This window comes from Centrocercus urophasianus, unplaced genomic scaffold, assembly GCF_019232065.1.
Source record: "Centrocercus urophasianus isolate 14NV4802_14NV808 unplaced genomic scaffold, USGS_Curo_1.0 seq_10, whole genome shotgun sequence".
Lineage (NCBI taxonomy): Eukaryota > Metazoa > Chordata > Aves > Galliformes > Phasianidae > Centrocercus > Centrocercus urophasianus.
Genome location: NW_024884142.1, coordinates 52691260 through 52711717, shown reverse-complemented (window position 1 = coordinate 52711717; position 20458 = coordinate 52691260). Strand labels below are relative to the sequence as shown.

The 20458-nt window shown below is 40.9% G+C and overlaps 1 protein-coding gene across 1 annotated transcript in view; it reads left to right on the top strand.

Moving 5' to 3' along the window:
* Positions 1-20458, top strand: part of SNX9 (sorting nexin 9) — a 61481-nt gene that overhangs the window by 813 nt on the left and 40210 nt on the right. Inside the window, exons 2-4 of the mRNA XM_042810358.1 lie at positions 15041-15127; positions 17628-17702; positions 18858-18980. Coding sequence (XP_042666292.1) covers positions 15041-15127; positions 17628-17702; positions 18858-18980 — 285 coding nt within the window. The remainder of the gene's footprint in view (positions 1-15040; positions 15128-17627; positions 17703-18857; positions 18981-20458) is intronic.

The window sequence follows — 20458 nt, the reverse complement described above, 5'->3', positions numbered from 1 at the left end:
ATGGCCACCAAGGTGAGAGGCCCCCGGCACGGCACAGCACGGGGGGCGGCGGGGCGGCTCCGGGGCGCCCCCTGCGCCGAGCGGGCCCCGCGGAGGGGTCGGCGGCCGTAGCTCCGCTCGGGCACCGAGGGAGAGAAGGAGGGCTGAGTTTCGGGGTCTGCGGAGCGAGTCCCCTCCCCGGGCCTGCCCCTCGCCGCCGGGAGGGGAGGAGGGGGCTACCGTCTTGTCGCGCCGCGCTCGGGCCTCGCCGCCGCCCGGCCGCGCGCAGGGCTCGGAGGGGCAGCGCCGGCTCCGAAGTTGTTTTCTGCTGGATTTCCGCCTCTCGCCTCGCCCGGCGTGGCTGCGGGCACGGAAAGCGGCTCGAGGCCGGGCTGGTGCCGTCCCGTGCCCCTGCCCTGCGGCTGCCGGGCTGTGCGGAGGGAAGGCCTGAGCGCTGCTGGGCCCTGCGTCCCGGCTGCCCGCCCCGAGCCCCGCCGCCTGCCCGCTGAGTGGATGCGGGGGCTCCGAGGGCTGCGACGGGCACGGCTGGCGTGCGGCAGCGGCCGGGCTAAGGGGCGGGGGGCTGAGGGCTGAGGACTGCTCCGCACAGGGAGCTGCGTGCCGGGGAGGCCGTGAGGGCCGGGGCAGCTCTCCAGGGCTGTGGCGTGTGTCTTGCTCTAGGAGTAGCGGGATCTGATTGAGAGGGGGGGGAAAAAAAAAAGAAGGAAGTGAAATTGTTTTGCGTTGTTCTTCAACAGTATCTGTTATTAACGCAACAGTCAAAATTAGCCCATCCTATCCGAAACCGGTCTCTTTCTAAATTAACAGTATTTATTTACTATACTGGTTGATGAAAGTGGCAGTGCTGTTTTGTCTCTGCTCGTCTGGGGGGGTGTCATCTCCAAGCTGTCTAAATATTGCAAGTGGCTTTTTGGTATTTGAAGTAATACTTTCAGACTGATCCAATTCCAAAACTTGCCCAGCCATGCAAATGCTTTGTTTTACCAAGGCACCTGTCATACAGCACGCTGCTTGTGTGGTGTTTCTCAGTATCAGAGAATTCCCGCATCTTCAGTGGGTAGGATTTGATGGCTAAGTAACAGTCTCCAGCTGTCTGAGCAGAGGGTTACTCACTCATGTTTCAGTAAACCTTTTTAGATGCACCTAAGAAGTGGTGTAGTTTTCAACATCATTAATGTAGTTGAGGAAGTATTAATATAGTGAAATTCATGGCCTGTACTGGTTTTTAGAATATTGTTAATGGACTTAGTCTTATTATTGGTGGTTTCCACTGATTTGAGGGCTGTGTGACTGAATCATGTGTAAGTACTCACACAACTACACACGTAACTACTGCAGGTAGCAATAAAAATAAAATTACAGGTGTAGATGTAAAGCATAATACATGGTGTGCCAAGCAGACACTGCACTCAAATGGTTTATGTTTTTTGTTTGTTTGGTTTTTTTACCTCACTTTGGGTGCAGCATCTATCCTTGTGAGATCTCATAACGCTGTTTTATGCATATGTATGGAAGCTTTCACTTCACTTTTTGTGAAATAAATTGTTGCAGTCATTATGGTCTTAGAACAAAGGACATGTCACTTCTCATATACTAGCCAGAACTGTATTGAAATCAGATAGTACAAGATTTTTTTCATTCATTTTTCACACTTTGCAAGAAACAGTAATTTGCTTGCTTGTTAAAATTGGGAAGTGATAGCGAAATCTTGACATTTTTCTTTTTAATAGTATTATCTGGATTAGCTGTTAACAGAGCATTACTGAAGAGAAGCTTGCTTTATTTTCTTTAAGCTTCACCCATGAGTTAGGTCCCTTTCAGCTAATTATCCTACTCTGGATATTAATTTGCTGAACTTGTTCAAATGTCAGCTGTAATAAAGGATACCTTTTTTTACAGTGTAAGGGAGTGACAGGCTCAGTAAACAGCCTTTAGGAACTCGGCCAACTAACAAGTTACCATTTCGCTTGGAAATTGTTTTCCTTTTGAAGTTGCAGATATGTTTGTCACCTTCCACTTGTTTTCTTTCTGGAGCATATTGGAATTATACCAGAAAATGTTGACAGAATTGAACTGTAACTGGTCAGCTGTAGTGTGAACTTCAGAAACATCCAAGGCGTGACAACCTGGATAGCTGGGGGATGGCTGGCAGTCAGGCGCAGCCTGCGCAGAGAGGGCTGTTAGTGCTTCCTGAACTAACTCCTGTTTAAACTAGAACATACTTTATGAAGAGAAAATGGCATTTCTTCTGTAATTTGTTTGTGAACTCTGGCCAGTCTTCTTGCCTTCCTCAGTGATAAACCGTGCCGTTTAAGTTCCCAGAGTGCTCTGAAGATGTGGTTTAATCTCATCATCTCCTAGCTCTTCCCTGCACCATTTAAGCTCATGAGATTTCTTACTGAAATATAAAACCTTCTGGGGAAATAACTACTATTTTCATGCAAAAAAAGAAAAGAAAAAAAAGCCTCTATTGATGCTCTCCTGATGTATTAGTTAACTGTCAGCAGGACAGGGATACTGCAGGCCCAACGTCCTTTGAGGGCTGCGGGGATTCAATCTAGTGATAGGAGCTGGCCTCACAATCGCTGCTGCTCCCTCCTTGTGTTGACTCTCGACACTAATGCTTGTCAGACCTGTCCTTGACTGACTATAACTTGCTAAAATAGCCAAAGATTAACTGAGAGAGAGCAGTGGAAAAGTTTTGTCCAGTTCCGTCTAATGAAGTAAGTAAAAGTTTGCTAAGAGCAGATGCAAAAGGTTTGGTGCAAGCACAGAGGGGGAGACATTCACAGTGAAGGCTGGGAATATAACTGGAGAGCAAAACACAGTGGATGTGAGAGTTCTGGTGGCAGTTCTTAGGTAAGCTGGATCCTTAACTGTAACTTGGCAGCCGCCTTTCTGGCTTCCTAAGGGCTTGCACAAGGCCGAGTGCTCTAAAAGCTGAGGCAAGTTTTAAAAGAAATAAATAAAATTGGGTTGATGAGGGAATCCCAGCTTCCCAAATTTCACAGTAACTTAACTAAACCACACATAAGAGATAGGCACATCTGTGTTTAAGAACTGATACACTGGATATGTTAGCCTGGATACTTCCTTCATTAATGGAGTTGAATTTACTAATTCCTAATTCTTGACTGTACAAAAAAAAAAAAAAAAAAAAAAAAAGGCAGAATGAGCTTGAGCTTGAAAGTGTGTAATGAAGCTTAAAAAAATTCCAAAACCCAGCTACAAGTAAAATGAAATATCATAAATGTATGTGTCTGATAGATGCTTTAAAAAAGTTGCCAGTCAGGTTCTCTCATTCTTAATGCTTCTGTGCTTTCTGTCTTGGCTTCTTTGGCCTTTCCTCTTTCCCTGCTGCGGTTCTCAAAGTCCCAGCTTTACTCATACCCTTTCCTTTGTTTTGGAGGTTCATTGAATAGGGAGAGCCACGAATGTCAGGAAGTGATATGCTGACTTTTAATAATGTGCTCCCTACCGTTATCTATTTTTAGAGGTGTTTGTTTAAAAAGGTAGGCAAGTCTGTTGCTTGCAAAAGCTAGTGCTCTGCCCTTTGTGAAGCCAGGATTTCAGGATGATATTGAGGGAATTTGGTAGGCGTGTGTGGATGGACCCTGCACTGCTGAACAGTGCACAATGAGGGGTTTAATGTTTAAGGTGGAGATGGAATTTGGAGCTGGTCAACTTGATTTATAGGAGAAGTGCTGTTGAAGTTGGTGAAGTTACTTTCACAAGTGAGCCAGGCAGGTATTGGTAATCTTCACTAGGTTTGACTCCAAAAATCCACCATTTTTACTTGTAAAATTAGGGACACCTGTTATTTCTTCATGATGTTCTTGATTCTTCACTGGTGTGTCTACTTCAGTCAGGAACTTGTCTTTATTTGTTTATGATTCTGTCAATAGGTCTGGGCCCTTTTTCAGGGGAAGAAGTCCACTGATGTGAAAGATCTTAGGCTGGATATTTTGTTCTTGAAAGAAAACAGATGTAACTAAAAATACAGAAATTTTTACTATTTGAGACTTTGGAATAGTTTTTTTTGAATGTCATTAGCTAGATATACTTGAATTTAGCATGATTCTCCTACTTGTGCTGAGGGAAGATTGTTGTATGTCTGAAAATACCGGATATGAAAAAATACAATACTTTGGACTTAGATTATCTTTTTTTTTTTCTGTTCTCCTACTCGTGTAAGGCTCACCAACAGAAGTCTCACATTTTTGTTCCTATCGTTGTGAAGCTGTTTGTATGTTTACATAATGAATCAGACAGAAACAATTCTTTGTTCTGATTTGCAGCTGGGAAGGGAAATATCCCTCTGTGCCAAGTGCTCCAAACTTTGCATTGTGCGAGTCTGCCTTCTGTATTGTCCTGACTTTGACAGTACAGAGCCTGTTCTGGGAAATTATATCTTTGGAAAATATTCAATTAATCAATCTTAATATTATCGGTTAGTTGGGATGAACTTATACTATGTGAATCGGTTTGTAACATGGCTGGCATGTTCCACTGCTGAAATTCAGCAAAGCGAGATTTGATTGATGACGATTTCATTTGCAAACTTAGGACGTGATGGAACAAAACTCATTAGGTTAAGTGGTCATTTTGGTTTAATGGTCTTAGTCTCATGAAGAGGTTTTCACAGAATTGTAGGGGTTGGAAGGGACCTCTAGAGATCATTGAGAGGTGATCGAGAGGTGCCAAAGCAGGTTCCCTACAGCAGGTCACACAGGTAGGCATCCAGGCAGGTCTTGAACATCTCCAGAGAAGGAGACTCCACCACCTCCCTGGGCAGCCTGTTCCAGTGCTCCGTCACCTCACTGTAAAGAAGTTCTTACACACATTCATGCGAAACTTCCTATGCTGCAGTTTATGTCCATTTCCCCTTGTCCTGTCTCCACGTACCACTGAAAACAGTCTGGCCTCACCACTATGGTCCCCACCCCTCAGATATTTCTAAACCTGGATCAGATCACCTCTCAGTCTTCTTTTCTCAAGGCTAAATAGACCCAGTTCACTCAGCCTTTCCTCATAGGGGAGATGCTCCAGGCCCTTCACCATCTTTGTGACCCTCCACTGGACTCTTTCCAAGAGGTCCCTGTTTTGTTAAACTATAATTAAGTAGATGTGAAAATACTTCTTGGGACTTTTAAAAAGTGGTAACAATAGTACAAGAGAAGGTGAAAATGTTTTGAGGTAATGATTATTTACCTCAAATATATGGCTTATTGTTACGATGAGATGTTAGGATGAGCTCAGCAACAAAAGAAATAATACCATCATTTTTTGTGAAGGTACAGATTTTTCCATTTTTCTGTCTTTAACCTTGAGATCTTTTAAAAGTTCAGTGACAAGTGAGTTACTTTACATTCCAGCAACTGTTAGTGCAAGGCTTCTCGTATGAGAGCCAGATCTTGGGCTGGCAATCTGGCAGAGTGCTGAGGTTCTGTATGATGTTATGCTCTGGTAATGATTCCTCTGACTCAGTTTTTCAAAGCTATTTTAAGTACCTGGGCATTGAGTCATCAGAGACTCATTACCAGAGGTCGTCATTTAAAAATACAATTACAGTAGTGAGAGAGAAGGAACTCTGGTATCAGATGTTATGAGCGTCATCTGGTCCTATAGACCAAGTGATTCAGAGTTTCATTCTGGTCTGATTTTTCCACATATCAGCATCATTTCAGCAAGAAGTTACAGTTAACAGTCTTTACAGTTAACTGTGGCTTTGGAGTGAAGATTATTTTACTCCATTCTTTCTATGTTTTCCTTTGCAAATTGTCTTCCTCTTTTAGAACCTCTGTTCTTAATGCCTTCAAAAATCGCTTTAAATATGAACATCCCCACATTGTTTTGTTTATGAAAACTTTCTTATTTGATTAGGATGGCTGTCACATTTCAGAAATGAAATTTTACAGAGGGGAAGTGATATGGGAATTTTGCTATTTTAAATGGATTGGTTCCATCCTAGGTTTTTACCTTTATTTACCTGTTCCATCTTGTATTTACCTGCAATTGCAACACTGGTGCTGGAAGCAGCGTTGCAGAGCATTGCAAAAGCAGGTCGTAGGGACTGTAAAACAGTAGGAGTGATTTGTTTCAGCCAGCACTGCATTAAGACTGATCAACACTGAGATAACCGAAATTATTTACTTTAAATAACTACTGCAGTGGTCTACATTTAAAGCTAAAGCTTTCCTATTTCGAGGCATGTTTTGCAATTGAAAGGTCACTCAGCTTCACTTCAAACTTTTCTGAGAGGGGCGAAGATCAGAACTCGTGCCGTTAATTCATTTAGTTGTATCTCAGCGTTGTCAGCGATTTGTGATCAAAAAGGAGCTTCCCAAATCACTCCAAGTCTAAAACGCAAAGCATTCTTGTCCTAATTCCACTAGCAAAACTTCAGTGCTACCGAAAAGGTTTGTGCATGTTGCTTACTGGAAAATTGCACTGGATCTCTCACCGTTTTTTCCAAAGCAGTTTTTCTCGCTGAGCTTCATAGGGATATGGAACATCTGCCAAAAAAAAAAAAAGAAAGAAAAAAAAAAAAAGCAATTGAAAGCAGAATTGTTTAACTTTGACAATTCACCTTAACTTTGACAATTCATCCTCTGAAACCCACAGCTTTTAAAAGGATAAGGGCATGAGACACAGCTACTCCTGTAGGGAGTTGTCCATGTGCTGGTTGGCCCAGCTGCTCTCAGGGAGAGGACATTCAGGACAAGGTGTGGTGTGAAGGGTGAAGGGACAGCCCTGGGTGCTGCTGCTAAGAGGGTGTGCTTGCAGTTGAGCCTGCTAGGTAAGGTCAAACGAGTGAGCTTTTTGTTAGTAAAAACTTTAATTTCCTCCTATATTTTAGAGCAGCTCGTCAAAAGGAGGCTATAGGCAGGGCTTCCCCTGGGTGTTAAAGGAAGCTGCTTTACAGGAGGGTTTTCCAGTATGCAAAGTACGGCTGGAAGGAGGAGGGGGCTATAGAGAGGTGCTGGCAGCACAGCTTTAGGCAGGTCCCTGGAGAATCTGAGCACCACAGCTTCTTCTGGGTACGCAGTGGTGCCTGACCTGGGTTTTCTGCGCGTGGGACTGGCCCAGGTGAAATCCCTCAGTCCCACTCTTGTGCAATGTGGGACTTGTGTACAGCCAGTGACTGTCGTTTTCTTGCGACTCATCTCTGTGTTGCTGACTTCTGCTCCGACTTGCCATCTGCTCCTCCTTGGCGGAGGAATGGTTGTGTTTTTATTTTGTGCCTTCGTATGCTATCTCTGTTTATACACAGTAGGTTTTGAACTTGCTCTCTTTTTCTCAGCAATTAGAGATTACAGTTCTCAGTGTTCAGGGCAAAAAAATTAGTTGTACTCTTGATTCGAGTTTAAATCAAGCAAAATATTGGTTTTCCTGGCTGATACAACAGAAATGGCTAGTTTTCAAGAAAAAAAAAATTGTAAACAGTTCTCTTAGGGTGACTTTAAAATGGTTCTCTCTTCTGTATGAGAATTTCTTTCCCCTCCTTTGTCATGAAGACACTGGATAACACTATTACATTTGTTGTTCTTCCTAGGTCTTATTTAAGTCCTGGGGTCCACAAAAAGCCTGGGCTATACAATTCACCTTTCAGCAGCACCAAGGCCATGACTGATGAAGCTCTTCATTTTGTCATAGAACTTGATCAGATCTGGGAATTAAGCTTAAATGTTTTATCTCCTCCATTGAATTTTCAAAAAGCTCTGGGGAGGTGGTTAGGATTGAAGTAACTGAAAATCACCATACCATAAACTAGTGTGGTCAGTGTTTAGTTTTGGCATAATTTTTTCAGCAGTACTGTTATTTCCTCCCATACTAGCTCTGTGTTTGTCTTACAAAAATGGTTGCTTACAGAATGAAAAACTAAGAACCTTTCTTACCGCAGATAGGTAGACCATATTCTTGGAAGCTTGTATATGGGAGTGTAATTGTAATTGTATGAACAGCTCGGTCATATCTTACCAAACTTCCAAGTTTTCTAGCCACTTGAAAGGAAACTGCAGTTCAGGCTTGCTTTGTTTGATTTCTTCTGCCAGTATACCCTTTATAAGTGACAGATGCAAAGTAGGTGACTAATGTCCAGACCAAGTGCTAGGTGTGCTCTGGCCAGCTCTAATGTTTTCTTATGTGAACTGCTGATTGCAGAGACTGGTTTGTAAGTTTATGGGGCTTGTGCTTTTATACTCTGTCAACAAAAAAGCTTAAAATGGCTGTAAGCTGGTCTATATTAGAATGCATTTAATCAAAGTCAAGTTTTATTTGAAGTAGCATCTTTTTTGCATGCAGGTTGATTGCTTTGATAGTTCTTCCTTTGTGTTTAGATTGCTGTGTACAGCTGATGCACCACCTGTAACAGTGTGGTGAGTCTGAAAAGCCTTTAGAAGTTCATTAGATTACCTTAGTGAAATTGTATGTGGCTCTAATTATTGGGATAATTACTGTTTTATAATCTCCTCACGTAGAAGAAGCACTCTTGTGTGACCTGCAAGCTGTCTTAATGAGTAGGTCACAATGTGGGAGTTTTTTCTGGTGAACGATGCCAGCTTTTTCTGAAACCTTTACCTCTTCCAAGTTTTGTTCTCTGGGGACAGGATTGCAAGAGTTTAACACTGCCTGTTCCAAGATCTCAGGCTGATACCAAGAGGATCAACATGGCAGGCTTCTAAAGCACACGGTTACGCTTCTTTTCAGCAAACAGTTGTGAGCATGGGTAGCTTGATTGCAGAGGCACAATAGTGATTGAATCTGGGCGGGGATTTTGATTGCACTTGAGATAAATGTATCCTGCCTAACACCTGTGGAACAGTCGCACAGTGCTTGCTCCAGCTGTGTGTGCAATGTGATGAGGCAGTCTGGGCACTTGGAGCAGTGCGGTAAATTGGTTTAGAAAAATGTCTCCTGATAGAGTGGGAGCTCCCTGCTCCTATCTACAGTAGTTTGCTAATTGATAGCTGGTTCGTAAGTAATGCTTTAAGCGAGAAATAATACCTAGTGTAAGCACTTAATGCAGTAGAATGCTCAGATGTGATTAACAGGAGAATCTGAGTCAGTATTTGGAAACATCTCTAAAATCACACGGGAGTCTTGCATGTATTTCTGCAACTGAGTTTACCCTGCTTCTATACTGCTTGGGTGTACTGGATTCTGTCATCTGGTTCCCTACCGCCCCATCAGTTTGTCTGTATGGACACCACCTTTCTAGGGTAACTGTGCACCTTTCTAATAGGATTCTATGAGTAAAAGTTCCAAGTGCATAATGTCAGTGTTGAAAGTACAACCATCTGAATGCTGCTTTTAAAAACTGCTACCAAAAAAGTGCTGGACTCACCTGAATGTCAGTCTTCCCTTCTGTCTGCAAGCAGCTGGAAGTGTCTGAAGGGCCCCTCTAGTCTCTGGCCTGCTCTGCTATGGTATCTCAGTAGATTGACCCTTCCTCAGTTGCCTGTACTGTACTTCAGTTTGATTCCTTATTTTTCTGGTTCATAAATGCAGTTGTGTAGCTTTCCTTGGAAAGAATCTATGCCAAGAGCTGTGAAGAACTTTTGGAATTTATCAGCTGTGGATGTGTGGGGAGCTTCTTTCCTGATAGACAGAAAGATATTTTTTAGCAAGACCATTCAGTCCTGTTCAGTAGCTTGCTGTCTCTAAGGTCAGAAGAGCTGATCTGTCGTGACCCGAGAAGGGCATGAGTTACAGAGGAAGGTTAATGTCATTGTCTTTATGACTAGAGAAAATATTTTTTAAGTATCTTCAGCACTTTAAAACTTGCCTAGTCACTTCTTTCTTACGGACTAGTATTTAGAAGTAGTTGTAAGGTATGCTTACTACATCCTTATTGCTAGTTCTACAAGTGCTGGTGGTTTAAGCCTCATGCATTTTCATGGGAATCAAGCATTTCGTTACTGTCCCTTACCTCAAAAACACCTCAAACTTCCCCCCTGTGCCATTTGGAAACTCCTTCTGCTCTGTTAACCATTCCCTTGGGTTGCCAGGCAGAGCTTTTAATCCAGTGTGTACACTGGATCACGTGTCTGCCTGAAGTACTGGAGGCACATGCAGCTTACTGGATGAAGGGAGGAGTTCGCTGCTCTGTTTCCTCTACCAACAAGCATCTTTTTATTAGCAGGACAAAATGATGCATGTTCTTGTTTCTTAGCTTTTTATCTGTATTTAATTTGCTTCTCATGTGCTTATAGTCAGTGTTGTTACCTCTAAATGAGTAGCTGCAGGCTATTGAGTTATTTTACAGTTGAAAAATTGCTCAGAAGAAAGTGAGCCAGCAGGTCAAGAGACACATTTTTCAGTTTGAGTTTATGGAGTATTTGTGGAGCCACAGCTGGTGAGGGAACTTAGAGTAATGACATCTGAATGTTATGATCTCACTTTCTGGATGAATTTGCTTTAATTCTGATCCTGAAAAGAAAACAAACAAAAAACCCACCCCATTTTGTCAGTAGAGAAAAAGCATCTTTATTGGACAAATCAAATTTAGTTTTTACTTACAGTTTAATAAAATTATGGTATAAAACCATGTTTGAAGAGGTAGTTATGGTATCCTCACACTGGTGGGTTTATCTAGGTAGATGCATGACACAACGTACAGAAACGGCAATGCCTGGCATTGTACAGGCAATGTGCATTTTCTCCATCTGCCTTTTATTAGATTAAAAAGATCAGCATCATTTTAATTTGCTTTGTAATAACTTATCATTTAAATTTTGGTTTCCAAAATGGTGTATAATTTCTTGAATTCCTAAGGTAAGGCTTCTGGATGGAGACAGTGTTCTTAGAGTCCTTCCACCTGTGATTTTGTTTGCTTCTTGTCTCCTGGGAATGCCTGTAAGAGGAATATGTGTAGAGATTTCTGTACTTGAGGCAAGACAGAAAGTAGCTGCCTTTCCAGGCTCAGAGGCATAAGCACTTTAAGAGCTATTTAATATTTCTGCTTAGATTATCCAAATATACACTTAACATGGCAGTCTGGTATAATTGTGATGTATGGACTAAAACAAAGAGGCAGTCTTGTTAAATCACAGCACCAGATATTGCTGTTGCTGCGTGATAAACTATTCAGTCCTGGGGTATGTAATAGCTTTTGGGTGAACCTGGGTTTTAGAATAAAGAGAGAAGAAGGTTAAATAAATCTGAATGATGCTACTGTTGTAAGAAAGGTGGCATATTCAGCACTCTGAGGTGGGAAAGAAATGGGGTGGCTCTTAGCTCTGTTTCTAAAGCATTTTTTTCCTGTTAACTTTGGATACTAATTGTTCTAATTTTTAGCCTTGTCACATATCCCTTGGGAATAGCAGCAGTGTGGTAGGAAGAGATACTGCCTATTTCTGAATGGAGTTATTTGCAGCTAGTTCTTTGTCTCTATTCTTTTTCTTCTGTAGACATTTCACCAGGCTTCCCAAATTATGATTTCTGCTTCTCTAGTGTGTTGCTAATTTCTTTGAAAAGATTTATCTGCCCCAGTTACTTTCCAGAAAAGAAACAGGGAATTTGATCTTCTCTCTATGAATCTGGAAGCTACTGCTCCCAGCAGCATGGGAAGTAGGACATGAAGCTGGAGAGCACCCATGAGCCCACAGTCTCTTTTTGAAGGAGACCGACGTTGTGAATTTTTCATGAATCCCATGAAAAGTGCCATACTGAATGACTGAAGCTAATGTGACTAATGTAGACTAATGTGCTAACTACTAAAGGGAAGGTGTGCATTTACTAGAGGAATTTCATACTTTGAACCTTTTATGGTTATTTTCTTTGTAGTGTGTGCTGCCCTTGTCTATCCTAGGGGGGCTGTCATCTTGTGGTACAAGTTTTTTAAACTTTAGTGTGTGGCTGAAACACATGAATAATGCAAGATCTGTTTTTTGTAGAAGTCTTATCCATGGGGAAAGTGTTTTCGAAGATCTGATCCAATTTTGAGTGGGTGCCACTGATATTTTCCAAGTGTTGTAATGCATGGTGTTCATTGTATATACTTGAACAGAATGATAAAGGATGGATCGCTTACCAATGTTGGCTTAGATGGGCAAGCTACTTTAAAAGCTGCTGTGAGCACAATTGGTCATAGATTCACAGAATACTCTTGAGTTGGAAGGGACCCACAAGGTTCATCATGCCCAATCCCTGGCTCCACACAGCACCACCAAAATTCAAACCTATGCCTAAAAGCGATGTCCAAATGCTCCTTGAACTTGGATACTTGGGCCATGCCCACTGCCCTGGGGGGCTTGTGCCATGCCCACCAAGCTCCGTGCTGGTGAAGAAGCTTTTCCTGACACCCAGCCTATCCCTCCCCTGACAGCTCCATGCCGTTCCCTCGGGCCCTGTGGCTGTCACAGAGAGCAGGGCTCAGCACTGCCCCTCTGCTCCCTGTGAGGAGCTGCAGCTGCCATGAAGCCTCTCCTCAGCTCCTCTGCTCTGGGCTGAGCAAACACAGGGACCTCAACTGCTCCTTGTACAGTTTGCTCTTCAGATCCATCACCATCTTTGTAACCCTTTGGACCCCTCATTGGTAGCTTTGTGTCCTTCTTATGTTGTGGTGCCTAAACCCACAGGCAGCACCTGAAGTGAGGCTGCACAGTGCAGAGCAGCGCCGTACAATCTCTTTCCTTGCCCAGTGTCAGTGCTGGGCCTAATGCAGCCCAGCGTGGCAACTGTTACTTATTTAGAGGATTTGCTGTATTCTGTAAATGAAGCAAGGGAAGGGAGAGTACCAGCAAAAAGTGTAAATAATAATAATAAAAAACCACTGAGGAATATGTTTGAGTTATTGATATACAGATCAAATTGCAAACATATCTCAAATGCCCAATGTTTTTACAATAATCCATTTTTTTAGTACCTCAGTTCTTTCAATTTATCGAAGTGCAGCAAGGGAAAAACTGACTGGGTTCCCCCCCCCCTTTCTTCTACTCTCAGTGAAATAGGAATCTGGAGGAAGTGAGTGGATAGACATGTCACAAGAGCTTTATTAAATGCTATGAATCTGTCTTCCTCTTTTCTTCCATACGTGCTGAATTCTTCCAGATTTCTCTGAACAAGTCATTAGGGAACAAAGTATTTGCACCTGATCTCAAGGTTATTAGACACAAGTATTTTAGCTTTCCAGTCAGGTCATTGCTGTAGGATGTTGTACCACTTCTGAAGACTAATAAAATTGCATGTGTCCTGGTGAACTCTCTTTTAAGCATGAACTTAATGCTGTCTGTACTACTTGAAGTAGCTAAGAAGGCTTTCCCCTCAGGTCAGATGCCCATCATCTGAGCCATGCTAAGTAGACTTGCTGAATGGAGTATGTGTTGATAACCTGCTGTAAAAACGACATGTTCAACATCCTTACGTATACTAAAGCGCTCTCTCTCTCTGGCAGAAACAACTTATTTTGCTTTTTCTTTCCCAAAGGGCAAGAAGGCCCTTGTTGGAGGCACCATCTGACATTATTAGTAATAGTGTTATAAAGTTGTTTTTCTTGGAGTTATATGTATATATTAATCAGCAGGAACAAAGCCTACTTGTGCATGAACTGAGGAAACTAAAAGCATATGTATTGATAGAAATATCATAGTCTTGCAGATAGGCTGGAGAAATTGATATGTTTCCCCAAATCACTTTCTGCTGCTCCTGGAGAAGCTAATGGGGAGATGGTTTCTTTTCTTAGTTGACCATTCTGTGAAGTGGGGGGCCTGTAAAGGGATGCTTGTGTTACCAGTTTTGGAGACCTTCCTATGCAACCACAAATTTTCATTTCTTTTTTCTTGTAACTGAGTTTATACATTGTTATTTTAGCTGGACAAGAAAAGCTTTTTGTCACAGTTATTAGCACTGTCTGCTAACGCCTGGGTTTTCCTGACCAGCAGTCTAGCTTTCTCTTTTGCTGTTCTGTAATACTTCGCTGTTGTCATCAAACAGATGAAATAATGTATTGATTACTTTTGGGCACCTGGCTAACATGGAGACTTGAGATAACACAACAAAGGCTTCTATTATTTGTAAGTTCTTTTAGTATGATGAGTTCTATTTCCAAGAAAGATTAGTTTAGATAAAGGGTTTCTTGCTCTCTTGTTTGATCAGATTTAAAGTTTATCTAATATGCTACTTTAAATGACAGGCTAAAACTTTTATGCTAGATCTTCCTTTAAGGTTCTTGGATGAATTATACATGTTATACGTGAATTATTAATTATATGTGAATTATACATGTCAGATGTTCTCTGCATCAATTTCAACAATTTGTAGGAAAATAAATATAACCACTTTGTTATTCCTGAAGGTCTTTTCTGGTTACATTGGAGAGGAATTCGATAGAAAGCAATGAAAAGGTGGTTGGGAATGTAGTCTTACATACAATTGTGGCACAGTATACAAAGCAGAACTGTTCTTTAAACACCAGACAGCTTTGTTAGTGTTTCAAACAATTTTTTAAGGAGCATAATACTAAATTCAATACATGCTGCAGGTATTGTTTCTAAATACTTAATAATTAGATGGTTGGGTTATTTTCTCCTTCCTGCTCCAGTCAATATATAACAGGCCTACTCTCATTATGTGCATTTGCATAGTTCCTCCTTTTACAAAGAATTTCAGAACATAATTTCACATCTTGCTTCTTGTGTACCCACATCTGCAGTAACGTTTGGTATCCTTTGGCCAAATTGCTTACACTCTGAAACTGTCCCATTTACCCAAACGAGTTGGAATGTGTCTCATAAAAGAAAATATTAATTGGATTGTTTGCTACCTTCTTCCCCTGGAAAAAAAGCTGTCCGGGCTGTTCAGGAGATGACAGAAAACAGCCAATCTTAAAATGATCATCTCTGACATGCTCTAAGGAGATTTTAGTGCCATACAATCTGTGTTAAATTCAACTTGGGGTTCTAATTCAGAAACTGTCAGCTCCCTACATGTTGAAATTGTTCTTTTTATGTCCAGTATTTCTGCTATTTAAGTCATACTTCCTCCATTAAATCTTCTGAACGTGACAGAAGACTCACTGCTGTTTTCTTTTACTATGTAGGCTCGTGTTATGTATGACTTTGCTGCTGAGCCTGGAAACAACGAGCTAACCGTCAGTGAAGGGGAGATCATCACAATTACCAACCCGGTAAGAAAAATTAAAAACAGGGCTTCAGTGCACTGTCCTGACATGCTTCCAGGAAATGAAGGAAAAGATGTTCTAGATGGCATCTGAAGTCCCTGTCTACCTTCCCCTGAAGTAGCTAAAATGAACTAAACCCAAACTAAACCCAAAGAATTTTCCGGCAGTGTTGTGGTAACAAATACAGTGAGCAAAATTCTGGAGAATGGGGGCCCTGTCAGACTTTGTCTACACACTTTGGAATTTTTTTGCTTGACTTTTTTCATCTAAGTAGTGCTGAGTGCCAAGGCAGAAGGGTGGGCTAGTGATGCTGATGCGTTTTACATCTAAGTGTGTACTCTCTCTTTTTTTTTTTCCTTCTCTTTTGTGATTAAAGCAGTATGTGCAAGGTACAGTGAAGGAGCAGTGAAAATACTGAGATAATGCTGTCAAGGAAATTTTGAATTAATCATATGCTTGAGCAGGGACATTTGATTTATTAATTTCAGCATGCCTTTTATAGTTCTTACACTTTAACAAGGTAAGTATAAGTTGATGATGCTTCCGAATCTTCAGTGATATGGCTCAGTGAATAGGCTTTCTTTTTCAAACAAACAAATCCTCATTTTATGCCAAATTTTATCATCTGGTTGCATAGGAAGTAAAAAAGCCTAAGCAGATTTTTGAAAGAACTTAATCATTTATAATCCTGATACTTTTTAGTTCCACTGACCATAAATACTTGAAGCAGACCTTTAGTAGAACCAGCATCTTCTTCAACAAGATATTTTGTGGGAGCAGAGGTAAATAATAACTAAATCAGGAGTTATTTTTTTTTTTTTTTTCCAATGATAGGACTGAATAAATAGTTTACAGCTTTCAAGCTGGTTTTTCCTGAACAAGCCATTTGTGTGATAAGGCAATATGCTCAAAGTGAAGTAGAAACTTATTTCATGCTGTCCATGACTAAACTGTGGGGTAGATTGCAACGAAGGCTCTTGATCTTTTTTATGTGGTAAATGTAGAGACAGCAGTAGCAGAAATCATGGAAGTCCACTGGTGAGAGACCTGGGACTGTTCAGCCTGGAGAAGACTGAGAGGTGATCTCATCACTTCATATATATCTGAAGTGCAGGAGTCAAGTGATTGGGGCCAGAATCTTTGCACTGGTGTGCTGTGACAAAACAAGGGGAATGGGCATAAACTGAAATACTGAAAGAAAGTTCCTTACAAATACGAAGAACTTTCCAGTGACACAGCACTGGAACAGGTTGTCCAGAGAGGCTGTGGAGTCTCCCTCTCTGGGGAACTGAAGATCCATCTGGACATTTTCCTGTGTGACCTACTGTAAGAAACCTGCTTTAGTGGGGTGTTTGACTTGGTGATCTCCGGAAGTACTTCCAATCCCTACAGTTCTGTGATTCTGTGACTTCTGTTAAGTGCAGTACAAATGTGATTTCTGGCTCAAGATATTATTAGTCCTGCTGATTAACCAAACTAGGTTGAATTTATAATCTGAGATATCTAGTTGTTTGTGGTGTTGTGTGATCATTTAGTTCCATAACAAAAAAGCAAATGAAAGTTTATTTCAGTAAATGATTGGTCTTTACTATTTCAAATCTTTAAATACATAAGCAGACTTCTCTCATTATGTGCAGGATTGCATGATTTTTTCAAAGAGAAAAAATATTGTGCATAAATAAATACATCAATTAAAAAGCAAATTAAGAACCTGAAATTCAGTAACTGCTGTATAGCGCGTATGGTTCCAGTACTCACCTGTGAATGAACTTGAGGTGTAACTGTGTTCAAGTAGCAGCTTGATTTTTAACTCAGAGCTGTCTTATTCCACATAGCATTGTCTTGAAATTGACTCTGCTTATCTGCAAATGTGTGTGAAATATGTGTTCAAAAAAACAATATTAGGGTGCCATGCTGAGATCTGAACTTAGTTCTTTCCAAGCTGATAGACTAACACATGCCTCAGTGATATTAAATGTAAACTAGGAGTGTTTCCAGATCTTGTGGTGCCAGATCTTGGCAGGTGCCTTTGAACCTTGAGGTTAGCCATAATGTTCTTGTTTTATAGCTGCCACTTAACTGGATGCATCTGCACCTTCCACAGGTGAAGTCCAGATTATGCAAATGCTACCAATAGCTTAATTCTATGCATCTTGCCTCTTTATAATGCTGAGAAAAATGAATGTTTTGGAAACAGCACACAAATTATTGTATTTTATGCACTGAGCATTGACTGTGGTTGCATGAATGATCGAAAGTGCTCAAAATCAACTTTTTTTGTCTCATGCCTGTTAAAGCCCACAGTAGTCCTGTTAAACAAGTGTGGTCTGTGTTCTTTTGAACGAGTACCTCCTTATTCAGCGGATTTAAGTGAGTTTGTTGTAGTCATAACTGTCTTTTGAATCTTGCATTCAGCACTTGACAACAAGACAGTACTTGTTCCTGAGTTACTTGAAGCATGCTGTGGGATCCATCTAGCAAAACTGTTTATGTATTATTTTTTTAGGATGTCGGTGGAGGGTGGTTAGAAGGAAAAAATAGCCAAGGAGAAAGAGGACTTGTCCCAACAGATTATGTGGAGGTAAGTGACTGCATCACTGCATGCTAAAAAAGCAGAACTACTGAAAAAGCAATCATCCGGTTTGCTGACCAGCTCAAATGTGAAACTTTTAGTACTAATATTCAGAATGTATATTATTGAAACAACTGTAGCTGACTTTGGAGACCATGGCAAATGTCATCTAAAACTACTGTGTTTCTTAGTGGTTTTCCAAGAAATGCAACATAATATTAGCCATTGTGAATCCTAGTGATATATATGCAGAACGTGAGCTGTTTTGAGTTTGCTTCTGGTTTTGTCTTGTGATCCAATAATTTTGTTTTCCAATCTTAGAACTCAGATGCAGAAGTAAAGTGAGTAATGCAAGTTTGCTCTGCTCTTGCTGTAGCTGACATGCCTCATGCCCATGAGATCTCTGGAATAGAAATGCACATCTGAGGCTCAGGGTGTGGGATCCCAAATCCAGGGACTGCTCCGTTTATCTTCCTGAGGGCCTGTAGTGTCTCCTCTGTGTGTTGATCTGCTCTTTGCTTGAAGACTGATGTTACTGGAGTGGGGATGGAACAGATCTCTGAATGTAAAGTGTGGAATCTCATTCACCTTTGGAACATAGAGCATGTATACATCTGCAGGTCATCAGCTAGGTCAAGATTTCTGGCTGTAACTCCTCCAGTGTCACTAAAGCATGTCCTTCCCTTCCTTCACCAGAGCTGTTTATTTTTACAAAGCAAAAAAGATGAAAAAAAGCCCCAAATCTCGGGGTGGGAGACATGCTGACTTGCATAATCTTGTTTCTTGTATTTGTCTGGTTAGCTTCTATGTAGCTTTTTGCTCTCCTCACTTGTCCCAAACTGATTGTGAATTCCCAGTCTCCAAGCAGTAATGTTAACAACCATGTTGATCCCTAATGAATTTATAGATATATATCTGCTCCCACAAATTTGTTACACTGTGCTAATGCACTCTGATTCTATCTGTTGTGGAAATGAGTCCTCCAGACTCAACTGCTTGTAAAAGATACTATTGAACTACTACTTGTAAAAGGTACTGTTGAATTTAAATTCAGAAAGGATGTATGCTGCCATCTTAACATCTAGTGTTAGAATGATATGTGATAAACTGTGTAATTGAATTCATGGAAGCGTAAAAAATCTTCTGCGATTTTTCTCATTTCAGATTATAACTGACGGTACAAAAGATGGAATTAGTTGTGGCAATTCATTAGCTGACCAAGCCTTTTTTGATGCCCTCTCTTCAAATACAGCTCAGACCAGCTCGGCAGCAAAAAGCAGTAATCAGGTAGGTCTCCAGGTGGGCATGGCAATTCTGTTAATATAACTGCTTGCATTTCTCAGCTGTGCTGTACCATATTTGTGAACCCTCACAGAATTGCTAATAGAAGTAATTATGTTTTCGTTAGGGAGCACTTCTGTTGATTATTTATTGTTTTTGTCTCTTCAGCTACTGTCACTCCTGAAAAAATAAGTGTTCTACAACTTCAAAACTTCAACAACTTTTAGTTTTTAGAATCTACAACCTTGTAAAACTTTGACTAACGTTGTCTCTGTTTGTACCCCAGTCACGTGTAATGGAATTCTCACTTTTAGCAAATTTGCATTAAGATAAAGTTGCTTGCATTAGTATGCTTATCTTTTTAAGGAACTGTGCTTTTTTTTTTTGCTTTTTTTTTTTTAATGTTTGCTACAATTGGATGTTCTATGCATCATGAGCCACAGATGGATATATATCTTTCAGAATTTAAGTAAGATTTGTTTCTTTGATTAAAAAAGATGAAGCAAGTTCTGGCTTTGTCTCTTGTCAGTTGGAGAAGAGACTTTGTTTTTTCTAGAATAATGTTTTTCTTTCCTTTTTTCTCATTTTTTATTTTTTCATACTTTTTGTCCAGCATGTCATTTTATTAAGCTGCAAGTGTTTAGCTTCATGTTAAATATATGAAGGCAGCCATTATTTTAAACACAGTTTGTTATGTTCTGTGGATTGCTACATGTGTTACACGTAGGAGCAGTTAAACACGTCAAAGTCCATAGGTCAGCACAAGAACAAAATCTGCTCTTTCCAGCACCAGCTTGCAAAGCTGTCACTTATTGGAAAGTAAATGCTTTTCTTATTGTAGCAGTGGGGAAAATGTGCCTAGCTTGTGGCAGTTAAAAATCAATTATTAGTTTTCTTAACTGTAACCTGTACCACAGAACTTTGAGATGAATTGAGATCTCTTGAAAACTGTACATGTGATGTTTTCATTATAGTCAGTATACATGAGTGTATGATATTTAATTTATGCTTCTTGTACTGAGCTAGACAGTGCCAAACCAATATAAGGTTGCCTAGCCTTTAACTAAAAGATTCTAACTATTCAGTAATCATTTGTAGTTTGCTTTGTTACGACTGTCTAATAGAAAAATTGGTGGAGGAGGGGTTTCTGTAAGTGTTTCCTGATGTTGTGCTCCATGCAAAGTTGTGGAAGGGTGTAAAGAAGACGGTGCCAGGCTATTTACAGTGGTGCCCAGTGACAGAACAAGAGGCATTGTGCACAAACTAACACATACTGAAGGTTTCATCCAAACATCAGTAGACACTTTTTTACTGGGCAGGTGAGAGAACACTTGCCCAGGTTGCCTGTTCTTTTTTGGAGATCCGTGAAGACCACCTGGACATGGTTCTCGGCACCCTCCTCTGGGTGGTCCTACTTGAGCAGGGGTTGGATCAGATGGACCCAGAGGTCCCTGCCAGCCTCAGTCAGTCTGTGATACTGTGGC